At 48.6% G+C, this 22,991-nt stretch overlaps 1 protein-coding gene across 1 annotated transcript in view; it reads right to left on the bottom strand.

Annotated features, from left to right (window-relative positions):
* Window positions 1-22,991, bottom strand: part of LTA4H (leukotriene A4 hydrolase) — a 107,033-nt gene that overhangs the window by 10,187 nt on the left and 73,855 nt on the right. The window contains exons 14-16 of the mRNA XM_033951999.1: window positions 13,917-13,987; window positions 11,741-11,795; window positions 2,950-3,045 (exon numbers count right to left, since the gene is read on the bottom strand). Coding sequence (XP_033807890.1) covers window positions 2,950-3,045; window positions 11,741-11,795; window positions 13,917-13,987 — 222 coding nt within the window. The remainder of the gene's footprint in view (window positions 1-2,949; window positions 3,046-11,740; window positions 11,796-13,916; window positions 13,988-22,991) is intronic.

Genomic DNA, 22,991 nt, shown 5'->3' with positions numbered 1-22,991 from the left:
ATCTTGGTGGGGGAGAATTGCGATCATTAAAATGAATGTACTTCCTAGATTGTTGTTCCTATTCCAGACTTTGCCAATATCGGTTCCTCTAGGGGAACTGAGAAGATTAAACAGGGAAATCCGCACCTTTATTTGGCATCGTAAATCCCCAAGACTTGCCCAATCTCTGTTGTGGGCTCCTCGGGAAGAGGGGGGAAGAGGGTTACCTAATCTGGTGTGGTATTATCAAGCGGCACAGCTGAAGCTAGTGCTTGATTGGGAAATGGGAGAACACAAAAGTGGGGTACAGCTGGAACAGCGATATAGTGGTTTGGAGCCCTTGAAAATTAGGTTGTGGAAGTCTGGCCCGCAGCGGGCATGGGTTCAGAGCATATCAAACCCCTTTGTACATCATCTGGCAAAGGTATGGAACCAGGTGCGTACTGACTTGGGAGGGGGGGCGTTGGTATCTTCCCTAGCTACTATCACGGCTGAACCTCAATTTTTGGCAGGTCGTGACAATCGAGTTTTTCATCGTTGGTCTCAAAAGGGGATTCAAACATTTAGAGATTTAATGGGGACGACCGGGATTGCTTCTTTTCAAGCACTCCAACAGAAATATGACTTACCGGATGGTGATTGTTTTGCTTACTTTCAAATTAGACATTTCATGCATGCTCAGGGTTGGGACTCTAGATCGCCGTGTGAGAGGGAAACGTTGGAAAATCTCTGGCTGATACTTCAGAAAATTCCTAAATCATTATCGGTGCTGTATCAATATAGGAGGGGATACTCCCCTATTACTCCTTTGTTTCGTCAGCACTGGGAGAGGGATTTAAACTCTCGGTTAACAGCTAAAGACTGGGAGGTAATATGTAGGGAGGTATATAAGGCCTCCTCCTGTGCTTTGATTCAAGAAAACGCTTATAAGGTTCTTACGAGGTGGTACTATACTCCGGAACGCCTGCATAGAATGTTTCCAGGAGCCTCTGATCAATGTTGGAGATGTGGCTCCCATGTGGGGTCCTTTTTGCATATCTGGTGGGACTGTGGGGTTCTCAATGCCTATTGGAAGGCGGTGATTGTTACTATATCTGAGTGTCTGGGTGAGAGTGTTGTGTTTTCCCCGCTGAGTTGTCTTTTAGGATTATATAATATTAAGGAGCATACATGGCAAACTAAGCTCCTTCGTTGGGGGTTGGCAGCTGCGAAATGTCTCATTGCCAACCATTGGAAGAATACAGAGGCCCCCTCTTATACTGCATGGGTTAACCGATTGTTATCCTTGGGGAGGATGGAGATAGCTGTGGCTAAAAGACGCCACACCTATATTACTTATTTCCACACATGGAGTAAGTTGGAAGATCTGCTGGAGGCACTCTAGGGGATCTCCCTGAACTGGATGTTCTGTTGCCTGCTATAGGGATGGGGGAAGGGGGGGGATTAGGGGGTAATTTGGGATGGGGAACATGAGACTGAGGGGGGGTGGGGATGGGGAAGAGTAGAATTGGTTGTATGCTATTGTTTTGACTTTGGGTTGTGGTAATCTTGTTTTCAATACTGCCTTATTTGTATTGGATTTGTATTTGGTGTTCTACGTTTATGCGGTATGCTACTATTGTACAATATATTGAAAACATTTCAATAAAAATTTATATATAAAAAAAAAAAGAACACAAGAATAGCTGCTTTACTGGGTCAGACTAATGGTCCATCAAGCCCAGTAGCCCATTCTTACAGTGGTCACTAGTACCTGGCCAAAACCCAATATTCCATGCTACCGATACAGGGCAAGCTGTGCTGTTCTGTTGCCAATGAGGGTTGTACCTTGTTCTAATGCATTTGCTATGTATGTCTATTAATTAAAAAAACAGATTTAACATAAAAAGTTTGCGGGACACCGGTATAAAAGCACCTACTTTGATTGACCTGGAGTAGATATTGCTTTGCTAGGTGACGTTTTTAGAATCTGGTCTCTAGCGCACAACCTCCCAACACAAACCTAATGCTAAATTTTAAGTTCCCAGTGCAACAGAGAAATAGCAAGCAAATTACCCCACATTAAAAAGTGTGTATGGTCAGGGAAACCCCCCCCCCCCCAAAAAAAAAAAAATAAAAACCAAAAAACAACCAACCAAAAAAAAAAACACAGCACACATTGCCATACAAATATGCAGTTGCTTGCTACAAGCGTCTCCCTGCTGTACTCCAGATCCCCACCCCCACCCAAAAACCCCTGGTGGTCTCGTGGATCCCCTCCTCCCGACACTCAAACTAAAAAGTGCCTGGTAGTCTAGTGCAGTGGTCCCCAACCCTGTCCTGGAGGACCAACAGGCCAATCGGGTTTTCAGGCTAGCCCTAATGACTATGCATGAAGGAGATTTGCTTGCCTGTCACTTCCATTATATGCAAATCTCTCTCATGCATAGTCATTAGGGCTAGCCTGAAAACCCAATTGGCCTGGTGGTCCTCCAGGATAGGGTTGGGGGGACCACTGGTCTAGTTGCTTCAAAGAGGGTTAGAATACAATATAATGGCATACATCCGCGAATGCTCCAGGCCTATGTGGTCGGAGCTCGTCAGGGAAGAAGAGAAGAGGTTTGTGGGGGCGGGGCTGGAGACTGAACTGGGAGGGACTGGGGCAGAATGGAGCGGAGCAGAAGGTGGAACTGTCCAAAAAAACAGTAACCCTGCAAACATTTCACACAAGATGTTTTTTTCTTTGTTTGTTAAAAATGGGTCTGTGTTAGACCCAGGGCAATTAATGCCACAGTATCCCCAGCCCAGGAGCAAAAATCAGGCCTGGGAATAAAATCTAGGTCTTGTGCACAACAGTGAACATCCCTGCCACCGAGCAGGCCCAAAGCAGTAAATGAATGGAAAGATCCTCCCAGTCCCAGCAAACCTCCACAGCAGCAGAGATACGATAACACGCCTCATAGTCTTTAAAATAAGATCTCCAAAATTTACCTCCTGCAGCAACAGGGCCAGGAACTCAATTTTCTGATGGGATGAAAATTGCTTCAGATCCGCTGAACAGAATGAGCACAAGTCACACTGTGTAGCCTAGGCAAGAAGAGAAAAAAAACACTAAAACATTGGATTTCCTAGGGGAGTGTTTTTAGCAGAAGGGAAAGGCTGGTGAGAACATCCCCAGGATTTAATTTCAAATCACTATAAGCCTCTAATCACTCTAATTGTCTTTGGAGAATGCTTAGCATAAACACCCTAAGTACTGAATACTAGGAAGGCAAACAAAAAAATGTCACAGGGCATGTTCAGGGACAAGCAAGAGGCAGAATATCCCAGACACTCAATGTCATTGGCAGACCTCCCTGCCACTCAATCAGCTGTGAGGAGAGTGTGGCATAGAGCAGCGTTTTTCAACCGCTGTTCCGCGGCACACTAGTGTGCCGCGAGATGTTGCTTGGTGTGCCGTACGGTCAGGGCCGCCATCAGGGCAGTACCACCAGTCTAGGGAGAGGGGCGGTCCGCCCCACGTGGACAGGAGAGAGCTGGACGGGGGACCCCGCGGAGTTCAATACATCTCGAGCAGCGAGGCTCGTCTTCTGTTCCTGCCTGCCCTGCAGCTAACATATAGCCGATCGCAAGCGTTCCCCGATGTCAGCGCTGACGTCGGAGGGAGGGCTTAAGCAAAGCCTGCCCTCCGACGTCAGCGCTGACGTCGGAGAATACTTCCGTTCGGCTATTTGTGCGCGGCAGGGCAGGCAGGAAGCAGAAGACAAGCCTTGCGGCTTGAGCTTCGTTTTGCTGAGAAAGTTGCAAAAGATGGGCTGGGAGGCAAACACGGAACACAAAAGGGGGGAGGGAGTGCGTTTTGGACACAAGGCATGAACTTGGGAGAGAGGAAGGGAGGGAAAGAGATGCTGAGGTGGGGGAGGGAATGGGTTTTTGGACACAGAAGGCATGGACTTGGGAGAGAGGAAGGGAGGGAAAGAGATGCTGAGGTGGGGGAGGGAATGCGTTTTTGGACACAGAAGAAATGGACTTGGGAGAGAGGAAGGGAGGGAGAGAGGAAGGGAGGGAAAGAGATGCTGAGGTGGGGGAGGGAATGGGTTTTTGGACACAGAAGGCATGGACTTGGGAGAGAGGAAGGGAGGGAAAGAGATGCTGAGGTGGGGGAGGGAATGCGTTTTTGGACACAGAAGAAATGGACTTGGGAGAGAGGAAGGGAGGGAATGAGTGTTTGGACACAGAAGGCATGGACTTTGGAGAGAGGAAGGGAGGGAAAGAGATGGTTGTGTACATGGGGAATAGAAGAAAGGAGAATTTTTGGTCATAGGGAGGGAGTGAGGTACAGATAGTGGCATACCAGAGTGGGGGGGGGGCGGTCTGCCCCACCCCGGGTTTACGTCCCAAGGGGGTGCACAGCTGGCCACCCTCCAGTGTTGTCCCTAGGCCGGCAAACTGCGGCTCTTTAGCCACTTGAGTGCCACCGCCGCCAATGGTGTTGTTGGCGGTGGCAGCATTATAAAATACTTTCTTTGTGTTTATTTGATTCCTATTCAAGAGAATTACTTTATATATAGTCAATATAGGCACAGAGTTAAATTTTTTAACATTTTCTAATGGTGGTGTGCCTCGTGATTTTTTTCATGAAACAAGTGTGCCTTTGCCCAAAAAAGGTTGAAAAACACTGGCATAGAGGTTAAAGCTACAACCTCAGCACCCTGAGGCTGTAGGTTCAAATCCTGTGCTGCTCCTTCTGACCCTGAGCAAGTCACTTAATCCTCCACTGCCCCAAGTACATTAGACAGATTATGAGCCCACCAGGACAGATAAGGAAAATGCTTGACGCACCTGTAAGTAAACTACTTTGAGTGTGGTTGAGTAACTACAAAAAGGTGGTATTCAAGTCCCAATCCCTATCATAAGAACATAACATAAGAACATAAGCCGTGCCTCTGCTGGGTCAGACCCGAGGTCCATCATGCCCAGCAGTCCGCTCACGCGGCAGCCCATCAGGTCAGGACCTGTATACTAGCCCTCTATCTATACCCTTCTATCCCCTTTTCCTTCAGAAAACTGTCCAATCCCTTCTTGAACTCCAATACCGTACCCTGTCCTATCCCTTTCCCTTTTATCTTAGCAGGGGGTGTCGTGAGTCCAGTTCCTAGATGGAGACTTCGGGAGAGGAGTCCATGAAGTTAGGCCTGGCTTACAGTACAGCTGATCCCTAGAACACCAATTTCAGAAACAAAAGAAGCAGGGACTAGAAATCCCAAGACAGTCGTAGACCCAAATTATATTAACTCTTACTTTACTTCCACATAATTGCAAGCTAGGACTCAAACATGCCAAGTGCCATTACTCCCTGGGTCACCGCTTCTTCATCCTCTCCTGAAGACACCTTGCCGCAAAATTTATTATTTTTTTTTTTTAAATAACAAAACCTTATGCATACGGCAACAGAGTTGTGCAGAGTAGGGACAAACTACAGCTCATCCACAAAGTCAAGAGGTACCCAAAGTAGGGTTACTATATGGCTCCAGAAAGGAGGACGGATTGAGGCATCCAGGTTTTATCCCAGGACAAGCAGGCAGGTATTCTCACTAGTGGGTGATGTCATCAGACAGAGCCCCGGTACGGACGTCTCACAAGCACGTGTTGCTTGTAGAAACTTAAAGTTTCTAGATGCCCGCACCGCGCATGCGCCGGTGCCTTCCTACCCGGAGATCCGGGCGTGTCTCCTCAGTTCTTTCTTTTCCGCGGAGCTGAGAAGTTCAACTTCTTCATGCGCTAGCTGAATTCAGTTAAATTTGCCTTCCTTGTCCGCGTTTTCGCTTTTCTTTTAATTACAGTTAACAGTTCTTTTATTTTCGTAAAAAAACAACAAAAAAAGAAGATTATTTCCTCCGGCGGGTCGAACGGGCCGGCCACGTGGCTCAGGCCCACGGGCTTCGACCTCGCGGCGGAGATTTTCCGGCCTATGTCCCGGCCAACCACCGGGTTTAAAAAGTGCAGCAAGTGCCAACGCGCGATTTCACTCACGGACCCTCACTGGCGCTGTTTGCAGTGTTTGGGCCCTGACCACATCCCGAAATCGTGCGGGCCTTGCTCTACCCTTACGGCACGCTCATTCAAGCGGCGTTGCCTATTGTGGGAATCGATGTTCAAGATGGACGCAGCTAAGGATCCCACAGCCTCCACTTCATCTGATACCTCCCCGGTTCGGGCGAAACCGGCATCGACCACCCCTGCATCGAGTGTGGTGAAACCGGCATCGCTCGCCCCGACACCATCCACGAGCTCGACGTCGGTGCCTGCCCCGGTCTCCTCGGTTCAGGTACCTCTTCCTTCCACAGTGCCACCAATGGTCATCAAAGTGCCGAAAGCTACTAAACAGAAGCACTCGACCTCGAAGGAGCGCGATGTCCGTGCAGGAGGACCCCCTTTCGGTGCGGATCCCTCCCTATCGGCTTCGCTACGGTCCGTGCTGGAAGCTCAATTCGTTGAGCTCATGCAGACCATCGGACCCGGGCTCATCGCTGCCATACAGGGTGACCTCCCGGTACCGATCCAAAGGGGCGGTCCGCCCCCTCTCCCTCCCCCACACCGTTCGACCTCGACAACCGACGAGGACGAACGGGGGAGGGCGGCGATGCCCACGCGGCAAACCTCGCTTACCGATATGCCGCCATTAGAACCCATTACGCCTCCGCGCCAACATGGGACCAGACCCCCGCTCGATACTCGAAGCCCTGGGCATAGTCAGGAAGAGTTCTTCCGCACTCCTTACCAGACTTGGGTAGCATCGCAAGAACCTGCATCGCAAACCCAGTTGCGATCCACCGCTTCCAGCCCTATCTACTTGGGGGCCTCGGGAGACCATGCGATGCACAGACGATCCCGATCCCCGTCCCGCCACCGAGACGGGCACCGATCGAGACACTCATCCTGGCACTCCTCACGCCATTCGGAGGTGTCACCGCAGAAAAAACTGCAACGTAGGGGATACTCCTCAACAGAGGTGTCCCCTCCGAGGGGCCCGGAGTACGAGGAGACACCGGTACCCGATTCTCCTTGTCACTCCCCGATGTCCACAGACCTGGAGGCCTCATCCTCCTCCAGCCCGTCCCACAGACCGACGCTGGCGGAACAATTGTCCTTCTCATCATTCCTCCGACAAATGGCGGATGATCTGGATGTGACCCTTGACACGGGCTCCAGATACTCCAAAGAGTATCTGGACACCATGCACTTACCTAACCCTCCAACTGAGTCGCTTCGGCTCCCCCTGCATAAATTACTGGACCAGACCTTTATGCAGTGCTTCGAAACGCCGTATTCCATACCGGCGATCCCCAGCAAACTCGATGCTCGATACCGCATCGTGCACCATAAAGGGTTCGAGGGCCCCCAACTCTCCCACCAATCCCTACTGGTCGAGTCCTCCCTCAAACGCTCTCATCCCTCCCAGGTCTACGCTTCTGTACCGCTGGGCCGAGAGGGAAGAACGATGGACAAATTTGGTAGAAAATTCTACCAAAACTCCATGATGGCGTCACGGGTGCTAAACTACAACTTCTTTTTCTCTTCCTATCTGGAGTTCTTCTTGCCGGTACTCCGCAAGTTCACTCCGTTCATAGACAACCAAGCTCGATTCGAGTTCGAGGAAGTGGTAGCCTCCCTCTCCCAATTACGACTCCAGCTGATGCAATCCTCCTTCGATGCATTCGAACTCTCGGCACGCGCCGCCGCAAGCGCGGTAGCTATGCGTCGCCTGGCATGGCTCCGTACTATCGATATGGATCCCAACCTACAGGACAGACTCGCCAACGTACCATGCGCTGGAGCCGACCTGTTCGATGAGTCTATCGAAACTGTTACCAAGAAGCTGTCGGATCATGAAAAATCCTTTCAATCCATCCTACGGCCCAAACCCAAACCTCAACAGTCTCGACCTTCCAGGCCACCCCTGATTTACCAGCGGCGTTACATGCCCAGACAAACGCCCGCGGCGAGACAGCCTGCGAAGAGACAACCCCCCCAGAAGTCTCAGCAAAAAGTCCAGCCACCCGCTGTACCTAAGGCTCCCCAGCCCTTTTGACGCCCCTCCCGGGAGCATAACCTCGGCCTCTCCCATAGGGGGCCGCCTCCATCTTTTTTACCACAGATGGGAGGCCATAACCACGGACCTATGGGTCCTCTCCATCATAAGAGAAGGATACTCTCTTCAATTCCACCGGGTCCCCCCGGACCATCCTTCAAGAGAGTATCCTTCAAGCTCGACGCAGACCGCCCTTCTTCTTCAGGAAGTCCAAAACTTACTTCAGCTTCGGGCGGTCGAGACGGTCCCGTCAGACCAATTGAACCGAGGGTTTTACTCCCGGTACTTCCTCGTCCCGAAGAAAACGGGCGACCTGCGACCCATTTTAGACCTTCGGGCCCTCAACAAGTTCCTGGTCAAAGAGAAGTTTCGCATGTTGACTTTGGCTTCTCTATACCCCCTCCTCGAGCAGAACGACTGGTTATGCTCCCTGGATCTCAAAGAGGCCTACACTCACATCCCCATTCACCCGGCCTCCCGAAAGTTCCTCAGATTTCGGGTGGGAAATCTGCACCTACAGTATCGAGTGCTACCATTCGGCCTATCTTCGTCCCCCAGAGTCTTCACAAAGTGCCTGGTGGTAGTGGCCGCAGCACTCAGGGACAGGGGTCTACAGGTCTTTCCATACCTCGACGACTGGCTCATCAAGGCCCCGTCAGCCCCAGAGGTCACTTCGGCGGCCTTGGCTACAACCCACTTCCTCCAGAATTTGGGCTTCGAGATCAACTTCTCCAAGTCCCATCTACAACCCACCCAGTCCCTCCCCTTCATCGGAGCGGTCCTGGACACCACCCGACTCCGAGCATTCCTGCCCCGGCAACGCATGGAGTCTCTTCTTCATCTCTGCCAGTCGGTGATCACTCACCAAACCATACCGGCGAGACAACTGATGGTGCTCCTGGGCCATATGGCCTCCACAGTACATGTGACACCCTTCGCCAGACTCCACCTCAGGATCCCCCAGTGGACCCTGGCATCACAGTGGAATCAGACATCCGATCCACTATCCAAACGCATCGTAGTCACACCTGCTCTTCGGCAGTCTCTACTTTGGTGGATGACCTCTTCGAATCTATCCAGAGGTTTGCTGATGCACTCTCCCCCCCATCAGAAAGTTCTCACAACCGATTTGTCGAATTACGCATGGGGGGCCCACCTGGAGGGTCTCCGCACCCAAGGATTCTGGACCAGTGCGGAAAGACTACACCAAATCAATCTATTGGAACTCAGAGCCATCTTCAATGCGCTCCAAGCTTTCCAACATCTACTTCACGACATGGTAATCCTCATTCGCACAGACAATCAGGCTGCCATGTATTACATCAACAAGCAAGGGGGCACGGGCTCGTCCCTCCTTTGCCAGGAAGCTCTACGAGTCTGGGACTGGGCGGTGCGCCACAACGCCCTACTCAGAGCAGTATACATCCAGGGAGAGAACAACGTCCTAGCAGACAAACTAAGCCGTCTGCTACAACCGCACGAATGGACTCTCCATTCCAACCCCCTTCACCAAATCTTCACGCAATGGGGGACGCCTCAGATAGACCTCTTTGCGGCTCCCCACAACGCCAAACTGCCTCAGTTTTGCTCCAGGATCTACACTCCTCATCGCCTCGAGGCAGATGCTTTTCTACTGAACTGGGGGAAACGATTTCTATATGCGTTCCCACCATTCCCGCTGATCCAGAAGACTCTGGTCAAGCTGAAACTCGAACGGGCCACCATGATTCTAATAGCCCCTCGGTGGCCCAGACAACCTTGGTTCTCCCTCCTACTTCAACTCAGCAGCAGGGAACCAGTACCACTTCCAGTGTTTCCTTCTCTACTTACTCAACATCAAGGATCACTACTTCATCCCAACCTGCAGTCTCTCCACCTGACAGCTTGGTTCCTCTCAACGTAACCCCTCACCAATTCTCACAAGAAGTGAGGGAAGTCTTGGAAGCTTCCAGGAAGCCCGCCACTCGACAATGCTACTCCCAGAAATGGACCAGATTCTCCTCATGGTGCGTTTCTAAGTCAAAGGAACCTCAACGAGCTTCCTTATCCTCCGTGCTGGACTATCTCCTGCACCTATCTCAATCTGGGCTCAAGTCCACATCCATACGAGTCCACCTGAGCGCTATTGCGGCGTTCCACCAGCCTCTACAAGGGAAACCCCTCTCGGCCCATCCGGTGGTCGCCAGATTTATGAAAGGACTCTTCCATGTTAACCCTCCTCTCAAACCACCCCCAGTGGTTTGGGACCTCAATGTAGTCCTTTCCCACCTCATGAAGCCCCCGTTTGAACCACTCAACAGGGCCCCTCTGAAGTATCTCACCTGGAAAGTGCTTTTCCTTGTAGCCCTTACGTCCGCTCGCAGAGTCAGCGAACTCCAGGCATTGATGGCGGACCCACCATTCACAGTATTCCACCATGACAAGGTGGTCCTCCGCACTCACCCGAAATTCCTGCCTAAGGTGGTATCCGAATTTCATCTCAACCAATCCATTGTACTTCCAGTATTCTTCCCTAAGCCTCATTCTCACCACGGAGAATCGGCCCTTCACACTCTAGACTGTAAACGTGCCTTGGCTTTCTACCTGGATCGCACCAAGCCACACAGAACCACTCCTCAACTTTTTGTCTCCTTCGATCCTAACAAGTTGGGAAGACCCGTATCAAAGCGCACCATCTCTAACTGGATGGCGGCTTGTATCTCTTTCTGCTATGCCCAGGCTGGATTATCACTCCCTTGTAAGGTCACAGCCCATAAGGTCAGAGCAATGGCAGCCTCAGTAGCATTCCTCAGATCAACACCAATCGAGGAAATTTGCAAGGCTGCCACCTGGTCCTCGGTTCACACATTCACCTCACATTATTGTCTGGATACCCTCTCCAGACGGGATGGACAGTTTGGCCAAACAGTATTGAAAAATTTATTCTCTTAAGTCGCCAACTCCCCCTCCATCCCACTGAGGTTAGCTTGGAGGTCACCCACTAGTGAGAATACCTGCCTGCTTGTCCTGGGATAAAGCAATGTTACTTACCGTAACAGTTGTTATCCAGGGACAGCAGGCAGCTATTCTCACGTCCCACCCACCTCCCCTGGGTTGGCTTCTCAGGCTAGCTACCTGAACTGAGGAGACACGCCCGGATCTCCGGGTAGGAAGGCACCGGCGCATGCGCGGTGCGGGCATCTAGAAACTTTAAGTTTCTACAAGCAACACGTGCTTGTGAGACGTCCGTACCGGGGCTCTGTCTGATGACATCACCCACTAGTGAGAATAGCTGCCTGCTGTCCCTGGATAACAACTGTTACGGTAAGTAACATTGCTTTACTTCCATTGCTTTCAATGGAAGTAAAACCCAGATGTTTCAGTCTGTCCTCCTTATTTCCATTGTGTATACAGGTTTATGGAAATACATCTCATGCATATTCATAGCAGCAATCATGAAACCTTGACTGGCTAGGTGCACTTCCAGGAGGTGAGCTAGTTTTAAAAGGAAAATGTATGATAACTATGTGCTGCCCAGTTTTTTTGGACTTAAGAATGAGCATTTACACCACTCTTAAATTCAATTTTTTTCTTATTTTTAAAATAGTCCCTTTGAATAATGCTCTCAGTAGATGCCCCGTCAGTGTGAGTCTGAATGCGAGGATGTGTGAGTGTGAGAGAGTTTGAGTACGTGTGCGTTAAAACACTTACTCTGATCCATCTCTGGCTCAAGGCAATACAGGCATTAGCCAACGTCATGTCATATCTGTAAGCAGCGCAAACAAGAAATTATACAGAGAAGAGACCGCTATTATTATTAAACAGTACACAATGCAAATAGAAAGATGGCACATACACCCCCCTTTTACTAAGATTTCTACCACAGCCCAGAGTGCTAAATGCTCCGCCGTTGCTCCAACACCCAAATCATTTCTAAGGATCATTTAAACTAAATAATTAATTTATGGAGCATGTATGGCTGGGCAGACTGGATGGACCACTTGGGTCTTTATCTGCCATCATTTACTATGTTATGTTACTATGAGCGTTGGCGCAGCATCTGAGAATTTAGCACTTTGGGCCGTGGTAGAAACCTCTACTGCCGCTTTGTAAAAGCGGGGTTGAGTGGGGTGGGGGGGTGAATAGTTTGGTGTAATTTCCAACGTTGTAAGCCACAGTTAAGTTAGAAAATCCTTTTTCACGGAGAGGGTGACGGATGTCTGGAATGCCCTCCCGAGGGAGGTGGTGGAGAGGAAAATGATGAAGGAATTCATAAAAGCGTGCGATTAACACAGAGGATCTCTAACTAGAATACGAACGGGCAGACTTTCACGGTCTGAATCCCACAAAAGAGATTGTTTGGAGAGGCTGGAGTAAGCTTCAATGGGAACTCCGGTAGTTGGAACCTAAGGACTTCTAAGGTTTGTGGCCCAGAAGATACAAATTTTTTAAAAAGACAATTTGGTCATGAAATTGTAATGTATGTAGTTATAGGGCAGTCTGGATGGACTGTTCAGGTCTTTAATCTGCCATCATTTACTATGTTACAGTCCAGTGTATCGCAAGCTGTGTGCCGTGGCACACCAGTGTGCATCCTGAGATTTCTGGTGTGCAACACACTGGCGAAGAAGAGTCATCCATGCTGGTTGCTTGCCTACAGGACGTGCCTCATGCGGCGAGAGGCACGTCCTGTAGGAAGTCAGCCGGCATGGACGACTCTCCTTTTTCTCCTTGCACCTCCCAAATCCCTGTAACGGCGGGGTTGCGGCAAACAGGCCTCCGCGTTTGCGCGTACGTTAACGCAATGATGTCACGCATGAGCGTGATGTCATCGTGTCGATTTCCGGGTGTCTTCTGGCTGTGGCACTGGATCTAGTACTGGTATCGCATATAGTTAAAATAAATATTCTGCTCCTGTTGCAAACTTTCTCTTGGAGCTCAAAAGGCATGGCCAGATTTCATCTTGCCAAGGTCTGAGCTGGGGAGGGGATGCAATTATGTGGAAACACCAACCCTGCCTAAAACTGAAATTTATAGCCTATTAGAGGACTTGAACGATGCTAGGGCCTAGGGCATACATTTAGGAGGGGAGTCAAATCACTAGTCTTGCATCTTGCTGCCAGGCTACTCTGTTTTCCAGTGTGTCAAGGGGTTAAAACATGTTGTAGATGGGAACTTTTAATGGATTACCTCTGCTCCCTTCCTCGGGTCCGTGTACACTTCTCCCTCCGTATTCGCTGTGATAGGGGATTAACAGACCCGCGAATACAGAAAAAAACCACGAACAACTTTTTCATATGCTATTCACTGTTTTCTATTAAAAACCATTGTGAATATGGTGAAACCGTGAATAATATGGTGGGAGACCTGGCCTGTTTCTGAAGAAGAGGCAAAACACGGTGAAGAAAGTGCTGGGAACAGTGATTTTTCTCTGTGAACGCTTGGAATCAGCGATTTCTCTTTGCAAGCTGATGTCATTTGGGGGGAGGAACCAGCAAACTAAAAACCGCAAATAATTGAAACTGCGATTGCTGAAACCACGAATATGGAGGGAGAAGTGTAGAATAAGCTAAGGATAAGAAGCTTGAAAATCATAGCTCCTTGTCAAGAGCTGCCAAAGTATTAAAGATTTCTCATTTCTACAATGAAAACAGTATTTTTTTTTTTAAGAATGGCAGGAGAAATCCCTGCAGGAACTCCACTGAGATTCTGGAACTTTCTGCTGTGTTCCTGCAGCTTCCACTAGTTTTGGAGAGAGAAGGACTCGGTAAAAAAAAAAAAAATTAAAAAATTGCACACACAAAATAAGGCCGAGCAGGACACAGATTCTGGAAGTTTCAGAAGATTAAAGAGTATCAACAAGAAAGGAAGTAAAAAAACAACTTACTTAGGTTTTACCGGTGGCATACCAGGTGTATGCATCCAAGCCTCCCAATCAACTTTCTCAAGAATGGTCATCTACAACATATGAATGGTGACAACATTTAGAATAAGTTAAAAAACAAACAAACCCCAAAACCTCATAACAGTTCAAATCACAAACTAAAATACAGGATAATTAAAAAAAACCAAAAAAACAACAAACCTCATAGACATTTGGCACAATGTCATATATCTAAGTGCTTTAAAACATGGGTATTCGGCCTTTTGTCTTCCCTTGGCTACACTGTCATAAAAAACTTTTTCTGGGGCTGCGCAAATGTTGCAGCAAGACAGAGGAGGGAGCCGGCAAGACAGTAAACACCTGGGGGCAGCAGAGGAAAACACTGCATCGCCCTCGACTCGAGCCGCACAAAATACTTCACGGGGCCGCATGTGGCCCTCGGGCTGCAGGTTGGACACCCCTGCTTTAAAAAGAAAGGAATAATACATGCAAGAGGCACAAGATCTATCAGCAAACCCCCAAAATACTGCAGGAGCGATATACTTGATGACAGATCTTTATTGAAATCGATAACCGTTGTGTAGATGTGGTGCCACCTGTATGATGAGTTGACCGGGACCCAACACGGTCCGTGTTTCGACAAACACGTCTTCCTCAGGGATAAGAACATAAGCAGTGCCTCCGCCGGGTCAGACCATAGGTCCATCCTGCCCGGCAGTCCGCTCCCGCGGCGGCCCAAACAGGTCACGACCTGTCTGAATCACCAGAAGGGGCTCCCTTGCCACCTTGGTTTCTCATTGAAGTCCTATCTTCCCATCGAAGTCCTAACCCTCCGGTCTTGCACATGCACGACCTGGTTTGGTTTCTATACTCATTACCTGGTTAGCTTTCTATACTTGTGTTACATCCCAGCTCCTCCCTCAGTATCCCACGATCCCTTTATCCCTCAGAAATCCGTCCAATCCCTGTTTGAATCCCTGTACCGTACTCTGCCTGATCACTTCCTCCGGTAGCGCATTCCAAGTGTCCACGACCCTTTGGGTGAAAAAAAACTTCCTTGCATTTGTTTTGAACCTATCTCCCTTCAGTTTCTCCGAATGCCCCCTCGTACTTGTTGTCCCCTTCAGTCTGAAGAATCTGTCCCTATCCACCCTCTCTATGCCCCTCATGATCTTGAAGGTCTCTATCATCTCTCCCCTGAGCCTCCTTTTTTCCAGAGAGAAGAGCCCCAGCCTATCCAACCTCTCGGCGTATGGGCAGTGTTCCAGTTCCATAGCAAGAATTTATTTTATTTATTTATTCAAATTTTCTATACCATTCTCCCAGGAAAGGTCAGAACGGTTTACATGAGTTTGTTCAGGTACTCAAGCATTTTTCCCCGTCTTTCCCAGTGGGCTCACAATCTATCAAGTTTCACAGACGAAGGCGCGCTAGACAAAGGCTCGCTGACAATGCCTCCCAGACAATCGCGCGCAGGATATCAGTGCGCTGGATTTAAACAGTATTTTAAAGCGCTCCGAGGGGAGGTGTTGGCGCTCCCGTTGTGGGGGTGTTGGGAGGGAAACACTCCATAATAGAGGAAACAAGCCTTTTTCCCCCTCTTTTTTAGGGAAAAATTACAGTTTCCTCTGTAATGGGGGGCCCCCCCCCCCACACACACCAGAAGCACCAACAGTTCTAAGTAGGAGGGTTCCCCACACACACACCCTTGGAGCACTTTAAAATTCTGTTTAAATCCAGCACGCTGACGTCCTGTGCGCAATTGTCTGAGTGGCGTTGGTGCGTCTGTCTCACACGTGATTGACCCGTCACCATCTATCTAATATACCTGGAGCAATGAGGGGATTAAGTGACTTGCCCAGGGTCACAAGGAGCAGCATGGGTTTGAACCCACAACTCCAGGGTGCTTAGGATGTAGCTTTAATCACTCCACCACTCTAGAAATCAAAATGTATTAGAAGTGAGCCAAGTAAAGGACAATCGAGCCATTGTGAAATCACTGATGAGGTTGGCTCTTATTGGTGGAATGAGCCATTGTGACTTCACAGTCTCAGCTCTGGTTACCAGAATCTTTTCAGCCTATCTATTCAGGGGAGCTCAGAATTTATTCCGGTATTCAAGCATTTTTCCCTATCTGTCTTGGTGGGCTCACACTCTATGTAGAGTACCTTGGGCAATGGGGGGATTAAGTGACTTGCCCAGGGTCATAAGGAGCAGTGTGGGTTTGAACCCACAACCCCAGGGTGCTGAGGCTGTAGCTTTCACCACTGCACCACACCACAACAACGTCTAAAATCCCAAACTGGGAGAAGTGCTGGATATCTAACCAAGCTGCATTTCAGCGGGTAGCCACATCTACACAACGGTTATCGATTGCAATAAAGTTTGTCATCAAGTACATCCCTCCTGCAGTATTTGTTTTGGTTTTCTGGCTATCGACATCTACTGCAGTGACGTTGGAACTCTTTCTGTGCACTGCAAAGATCCAACAGCCCCATTTTAGCTGGAATGCAGAAAGACTAGAGACTTGGGTCATGTATTCAATTCTATTGAATTTTCCAATGCAGAGCGTTTTTAAAACTAAAAGTAAGAACGTAATACATATACACCAGTTTTGTGCAACAGAGCAGCCAATTTACATATGTCCATGTTAGGGCAATGGGATTTGATATACATTACTTCCTTTCTGTGGAACAATCAAAATGGTATTTTCTTTTGTCCCTAATGGGCTCCCTTACCTAAATGCAATATTCTTCAACCATACCTTTAATGGAGTGTGTGGTCAATTTATTTTTTTTTTTAAGCTCTGGCACACTAAATGGACATAAAGGTTTTCACTGCAAATTATAATTGAAATGATAAAATTACAAAACCAACACAAAATTAAATTTGAAAGTTATTTATTTACAGTTCTTTAAGCTATGTATGGGTAATTGTAAGAACAGTGAAACTAAAAGTAGATAGAATAGAATTACCAATCAATGTGATGGATGAGCTTTTTTTTTTTTAAGTGCAACTTAGCTCAAAACGCAGCCCAATAGTTGACAATCAAACACGCATTTAATCATCCACCATCTGAAGTCGTTCTATTTTTTCAATTTAATGTCTGTTAGAGCTCAAAATTTAAGTTTGCAAAGGTAAGAAGAAGCCATGATTGTTCTGTTGCTCAATTATGACAACCATCACTTAAAAAATAAAAATAAAAGTTTTCAAGTACCCATCACATCAAAGAATGATGCCTGTTTAGGCAGTTGTATCCTTACGCACACAGACGCTCATAATATTGACACTCTTGCGTACACGACGTACATATAATCTATTCTACTGTATACTTATGAAGGGAATTTTTAACCTAGTAGATGACGGCAGATAAAGACCCGAATGGTCCATCTAATCTGCCCATTCTGATTCAATCTAAAAATTTGTTGGTTTTTTTTTTTCTTTTTAGATATTTCTGGGCAAGAATCCAAAGCTCTGTCCGGTACTGTTCTTAGGTTCCAACTACTGAAGTCTCCGTCAAAGCTCATTCCAGTCCATCTACACCCTCCCAGCCATTGAAGCCCTCCCCAGCCCATCCTCCCCCAAACAGCCATATACAGACACAGACCGTGCAAGTCTGCCTAGTACTGGCCTTAGTTCTTCAATATTTACTATTATTTTCTGATTCTAGATCCTCTGTGTCCATCCCATGCTTTTTTGAACTCTGTTACCATTTTCCTCTCCCCCACCTCTCTCGGGAGCGCATTCCAGGCATCCACCACCCTCTCCATAAATAAGAATTTCCTTACATTACTCTTGGGCTGCCTATTGCCTGCTCAATCAATCAAATTCAGAGCAGTGCCCTCAGGGTCTTTAGGGGGTGAGGTGAATCCCCTGAAGGCTCTGATTTCACACCACTGATAGGCTTAACTAGGCTTTGACAGCAACTCCCAGTAGTTAGAAATCCACCCTGCACAGTCCTTAGGTTCCACAATCTATGTATACCAGAAATACCAAAGAAATACCTTGATTAACTATTTAATACCACACTCACTATTGGCTTAATCATGTAATGAGTGTGACTACTGGGCAGACTGAATATACCAGTGTATCGCAAATTGTGTGTCTCCTGAGATTTCTGGTGTGCTGCGACACACTGGCGAGGAGGAGAGTCATCCATGCCAGCTGATTTCCTACAGGATGTGCCTCTTGCCAGGCAGCCGGCATGGACGACTCTCCTCCTGGCCGGCGTCTCTCCCCTTCGCCTTGCACCTCCCGGATCCCTGTAATGGCGGGGGTCGCGGCAAGAAGGGCCTCTGCGCACGTGCGAACTTTTGACGCGATGACGTTACGCATGCACGCGACGTCATCGCATTGACTTCCGGGTACCTTCCGGCCGGGGCACTGCATTTAGGGCTCCTTTTATTAAGCCGCGTTAGGGCTGTTAACGCGCAGAACAGCGCGCTAGACCTTAACGCCAGCATCGAGCTGGGGTTAGTTCTAGAAGCGTAGCGTGCGGTAATTTCCTGCGCGCGCTAAAAACGCTAGAGCGCCTTAGGAAAAGGAGCCCCTCGTGTGCCGCCGGCCGGAAAAGTTTGCGGGACACTGGAATAGACCGTTCAGTTACTATTTTATAAAGGCTATACTTAAGCCCAAACACTGGGTCTTGTTCCAACGATGGTCAGTTTTTTCGGGAAATTGGTTAGACCCATCTTTGAAATCCTATGGTCTTTGACTCTAGTTGGACTGTGAATGTCAGTCCATTGAGTTGCGAGGCTTTTTTCCTTCCTAAACCTACGATTGTTTTTTCACATTAAATTGGCTCAAATACAGTTTGGAGTAGTTTTACTGCAGATCAATCCTGATTTCTACATCTGTCTAAAATGGAGCTGGCAATGTGTTAAAAACACTCAATAGCTACATTTTTGCCTAAAATAAAACATAATATAGCTTACTAGTTGTTTAGCCCGTTACATTAACGGGTGCTAGCAGCCCTTCTCCCTTACTTTTACCTCCTCCCTGTCCAGCAGCACCTCCCCCCCTTTCCCTGCTCCCCCCCATATAGCAGTAGCCCTTCTCCTTTTATCTCCCCCTGTCCAGCAGCACCCCTCCCATTCCCTGCTCCCCCTGTCCAGCAGTAGCTCTTCTCCTTTACGTCCTGCTCTCCCCCTGTCCAGCAGTAGCCCCAGGAAAAGAGTGAGGATCGCAGGACCAAAGCTTTTACTCCAATCCTCTTGATGTCTGACATCCAAGTAGGGGAAATCCACTCTCCCCACCTCCTTGCTCCTGCTGCACTTCTTCCTCGGTTATACACACGCACACACACACTTACATACAGCTCTCCGGCTCCTCACGCCCCTCCTCCACCTTCCGCTTCTTCGGCGAGGGCCAATGTTTTCTTTATTTTCTTTTGTTTTCTTTTCGCGTGTTAGCCGTAGTGCCGTAGGAGCGTGTCCTGGTGCGGGCCAGGCTCTGGGAGAGCTCGCACAGATCTCCATCACGGAAAAACAGCACTACCGGCCAACTTAGTCCCTTGTCGCCCCCTTCCCGCGGTCCCGACAAACGCCCTTACTCCAGCAGGGGCCGCAGCACTCTAAACACGCTGCTTTGCGGCCTGCTACTGCCCTGATTTGCTCTGCCCGTTGTCGGGCAGGGAATGGGAATGGGAGGGGTGCTGCTGGACAGGGGGAGATAAAAGGAGAAGGGCTACTGCTATATGGGGGGGAGCAGGGAAAGGGGGGGAGGTGCTGCTGGACAGGGAGGAGGTAAAAGTAAGGGCAGAGCAAATCAGGGCAGTAGCAGGCCGCGAAGCAGCGTGTTTAGAGTGCTGCGGCCCCTGCTGGAGTAAGGATATTTGTTGGGACCGCGGGGCGGAAAGAGAAGAGGAGCGGCGGCAAGGGACTAAGGGAGTCGAAGGTAGGGTCGGATGGGAGGCTGAACAGGGGTTCGGGTGTGCTGGGGAAAGGAACGAAGACGCCGCCGCCGACCAGAGAGAGAGAGATTCATGCGCATACGCATTCCTACCTCAGGTGCCCTACATCTCACGGAAAATGCACGCACGCAGGTGGGAGTGCGCATGCGCGGCTTAGCGTTTTTATTATATTAGATTACAAGCTACAGGAATGTCAGAAGACAGACTATGGGCTCCTTTTACAAAGCCACGTTAGGGCCTTAACACGCAGAATAGCGCACGTTAAAATTGCCACGCACACTAGCCGCTCCCGCCTCCTTTTGAGCAGGCGGTAGATTTTTGGCTAGCGTGCAGTAATCCGGTGCGTGCGGTAAAACCCGTAGCGTACCTTCGTAAAAGGAGCCCCAAGTATGAAGTATAACCCACTGGGTTAAACCTGAGTTTCATTTCCCAGGTATAGGTGGAGGACTTGTTGCATGCGGCTTTAGTTTTGGCTTAAAAATGGGCAGCGTGCCGAATGTTCATTTAACAAAGGAAAAAAGCCCTACACCATTTATCACCAAACTTTGCAGTTTTCACGATTGAAATTCAGGTCCTTTTACCGATTATAAACAGGCAGATTTGTAATCTGTAAAATAAAATTATTCAAAATTCCCCCTATGTTTAACCCAGGCCATTTTTCTGCTAGACTGCAGCATCAAAACACTTCACAGAAGATTTATTTGAGAAGACTCAGCCTTCCAGCACTTTCTCCTATTTAGAATAACATCCAGTGCCACCAGCTTCCCTTAACCCTTTCAGGACCATAAGGATCGTAGGCCAATTTTTGTGGTTTTGACGACATTTTTATGGTAAAAAGGGCTTGCAGATGCCAAAAAATTGATTTTTTTTGTGAAATATCATTATTTTTATTTAAAAAAAAAAATCACACTTCTGGCTTATGGACAGTGTGGCAAGTGAATCTTCTCGTCAATCTAGCAACGACGCTAATGAATGAATGTCGGAACCAGTTTGTTTACATAAAGGCAGTATCATATGGAATCCGTACATATCAAATTTAGAACTGTAGACTATCCCAATCAAAATTTATAGGATTTTAAAGTTATGGGACAAATATGTCCCTTGGTCCTGAAAGGGTTAAGGAGTCCCCGTGACTTAACTTGCAGGGAATTTATGGCGTCGGGCGTGAAATTGGATGACAGGATTGGCATTAATGCCCGTCAGGCCTCCCACTGGGTCTGTCTGATAAGGTCGTTTGATAGCTTGTTGCTTTTACAAATCGATATATTTATCTTTATTGAAGGCTAGGCAACAGACTAAGGCACCATCACGACCTCTCCCCTCTCAAATTATCTAAGTACAAAAGTACACAGAGCTGAACCTGCCCTCATTTCTGCCGAGTAGAGCTCCGAGCTGGGCACGATGTATCTGTACGATTATGCAAAGTAAGACCCGTGTGGTCATCCAGGACACAATGCAATATGGGCAAGCTTACAGCCCTGAAAAAGGAGGTGCAGCTGTATCATGTCCCTGAACCGCATTCTGCCTCTGCCGTGCTTGACAGCAGGAGAAACAGACTTCCATGAAGAGAGAGCCAATGAACAAGTGGAGTGGTGTTTGGCTCTTTGTACGAGGTGGAACAGAAAGACCATTTAGCTTGGCTCGCTGCAGGCTTAGTAACAGCTGTAGCCGTCTGCTACTAAAAGCCAGGAGGGAAGATGAGACTCCAATTACAGTGGTCAGAAGCTGCTTATGGACGAAGCAACCTCCAAATTCCCCCTCCCTGGACCCCCAGTGCTTTTGCCAGCAGCTACCCTATTTAATCAAAACTAGTCACGTTAAGTGCTCAAATGCCAGAGCAAACGGGCACAGAGTCGAAAAAAAAAAAAGCTCTTGACAAGCCAAGCCCTGTATGTGGAGGATGCCAGTGCTGGAAAAACACCAAGTATTAATGTCTTCTGAACCTCCAGGCATCCTATGACCTTTCCATCAAATCTGGCTTCATTCATTCATTGTGCGTCCTCTACATTTTTAGATGAGTAAATTCCAAATTCCTGATACTCACAGAAAGAGATTAAAACTTAAAACTCAATTATTTTTGCAAGATTCCCCCAAATGACTTGTAAACTACAACCCAAATCACAAATTACAGCGTGGGATCAAACCCAGGGCTAGCCATATGATTGAGTGGCTTCATGTTTTGCACATGGCCCCTACTGACTTATGCAAATGAGGCCCTACAGGCTCCCCTTGCCATAAATGATTGAATTAGAACCCGTCTCAAATACATACAGCTGGTTTATAATTACAACATACACGATTGAATCTAGTATTAGACAAAAGTGGTGCAATTACCTTGCCAACTATATTATACTGCATCTAGAATGAAGTTTGTATCCTTCTGGACCTGGCCCTGGGATACACGCTCTACACTGCAATGCAGAAAACTTGGGTTCAGTTCATGGGCCTGGCTTCTGCTCAAGGATGCTGTGGAGGTGGCACTTGAATCCCCTTGTTGGTTTCCAAGATGGCGGCTGAGTAGTGTGTGAGCTGACCCGGCCTCCACACTGATGGGGTGAAACTTGGCTACTTATCCCACTGAGAGCAGACTTGGCAGCAATTGCTAGTGTTGGAGTGAAGCGGGGCTTCTGTCTCTCCTGTGAAGTCCGAGCCGCGTTGGAGGAGCTGCGGAGGGAATTGTTAAACCGGGGACGGACTTCGGCGGTCCTTGCCAGGTCAGGAGGAAGAAGCGGAGACGTGGTCTGGCCCTTCGGAGTGGCAAGGCCGTGTGCTAGCAGAACGGAGAGGGAGTCGGTGCTGGCTCTGGAGTGCGGCGGGCTCTGTGCGGTGGCGTGTCACTGAAGGAGGCAGTTTCTTCCGGGTCAGGAGGAGTGGAGGTGTGGTCTGAGCCTGGGTAGCAGCGGGGCCGCATACAAGTGGCGCAGAGAAGGAGTCGGTGGTGGCCTAGGAGTTTGGCAGACCTTTATTCCCTTTTTAGGTGGCATACCGCTGTGGAAGAGCAGGCTTTGAAGCGACTCCCCTTCTCCCCCCCCCCCCCCAATGTTGGAGACTGCTGAGCTGAGGAGGATAAGAAAGGAGGCACTTCTTGAGCCTTGGAGAGGTGAAGATACAGAATTGGGGCTTGGGTTCCGAAGGTAAGATCGACCCGAGGAGGCAAGCAGTTGAGC

The sequence above is a fragment of the Geotrypetes seraphini genome, chromosome 7, assembly GCF_902459505.1.
Source record: "Geotrypetes seraphini chromosome 7, aGeoSer1.1, whole genome shotgun sequence".
In the NCBI taxonomy this organism is placed as follows: Eukaryota; Metazoa; Chordata; class Amphibia; order Gymnophiona; family Dermophiidae; genus Geotrypetes; species Geotrypetes seraphini.
This window is presented reverse-complemented; position numbering and strand designations above follow the sequence as displayed.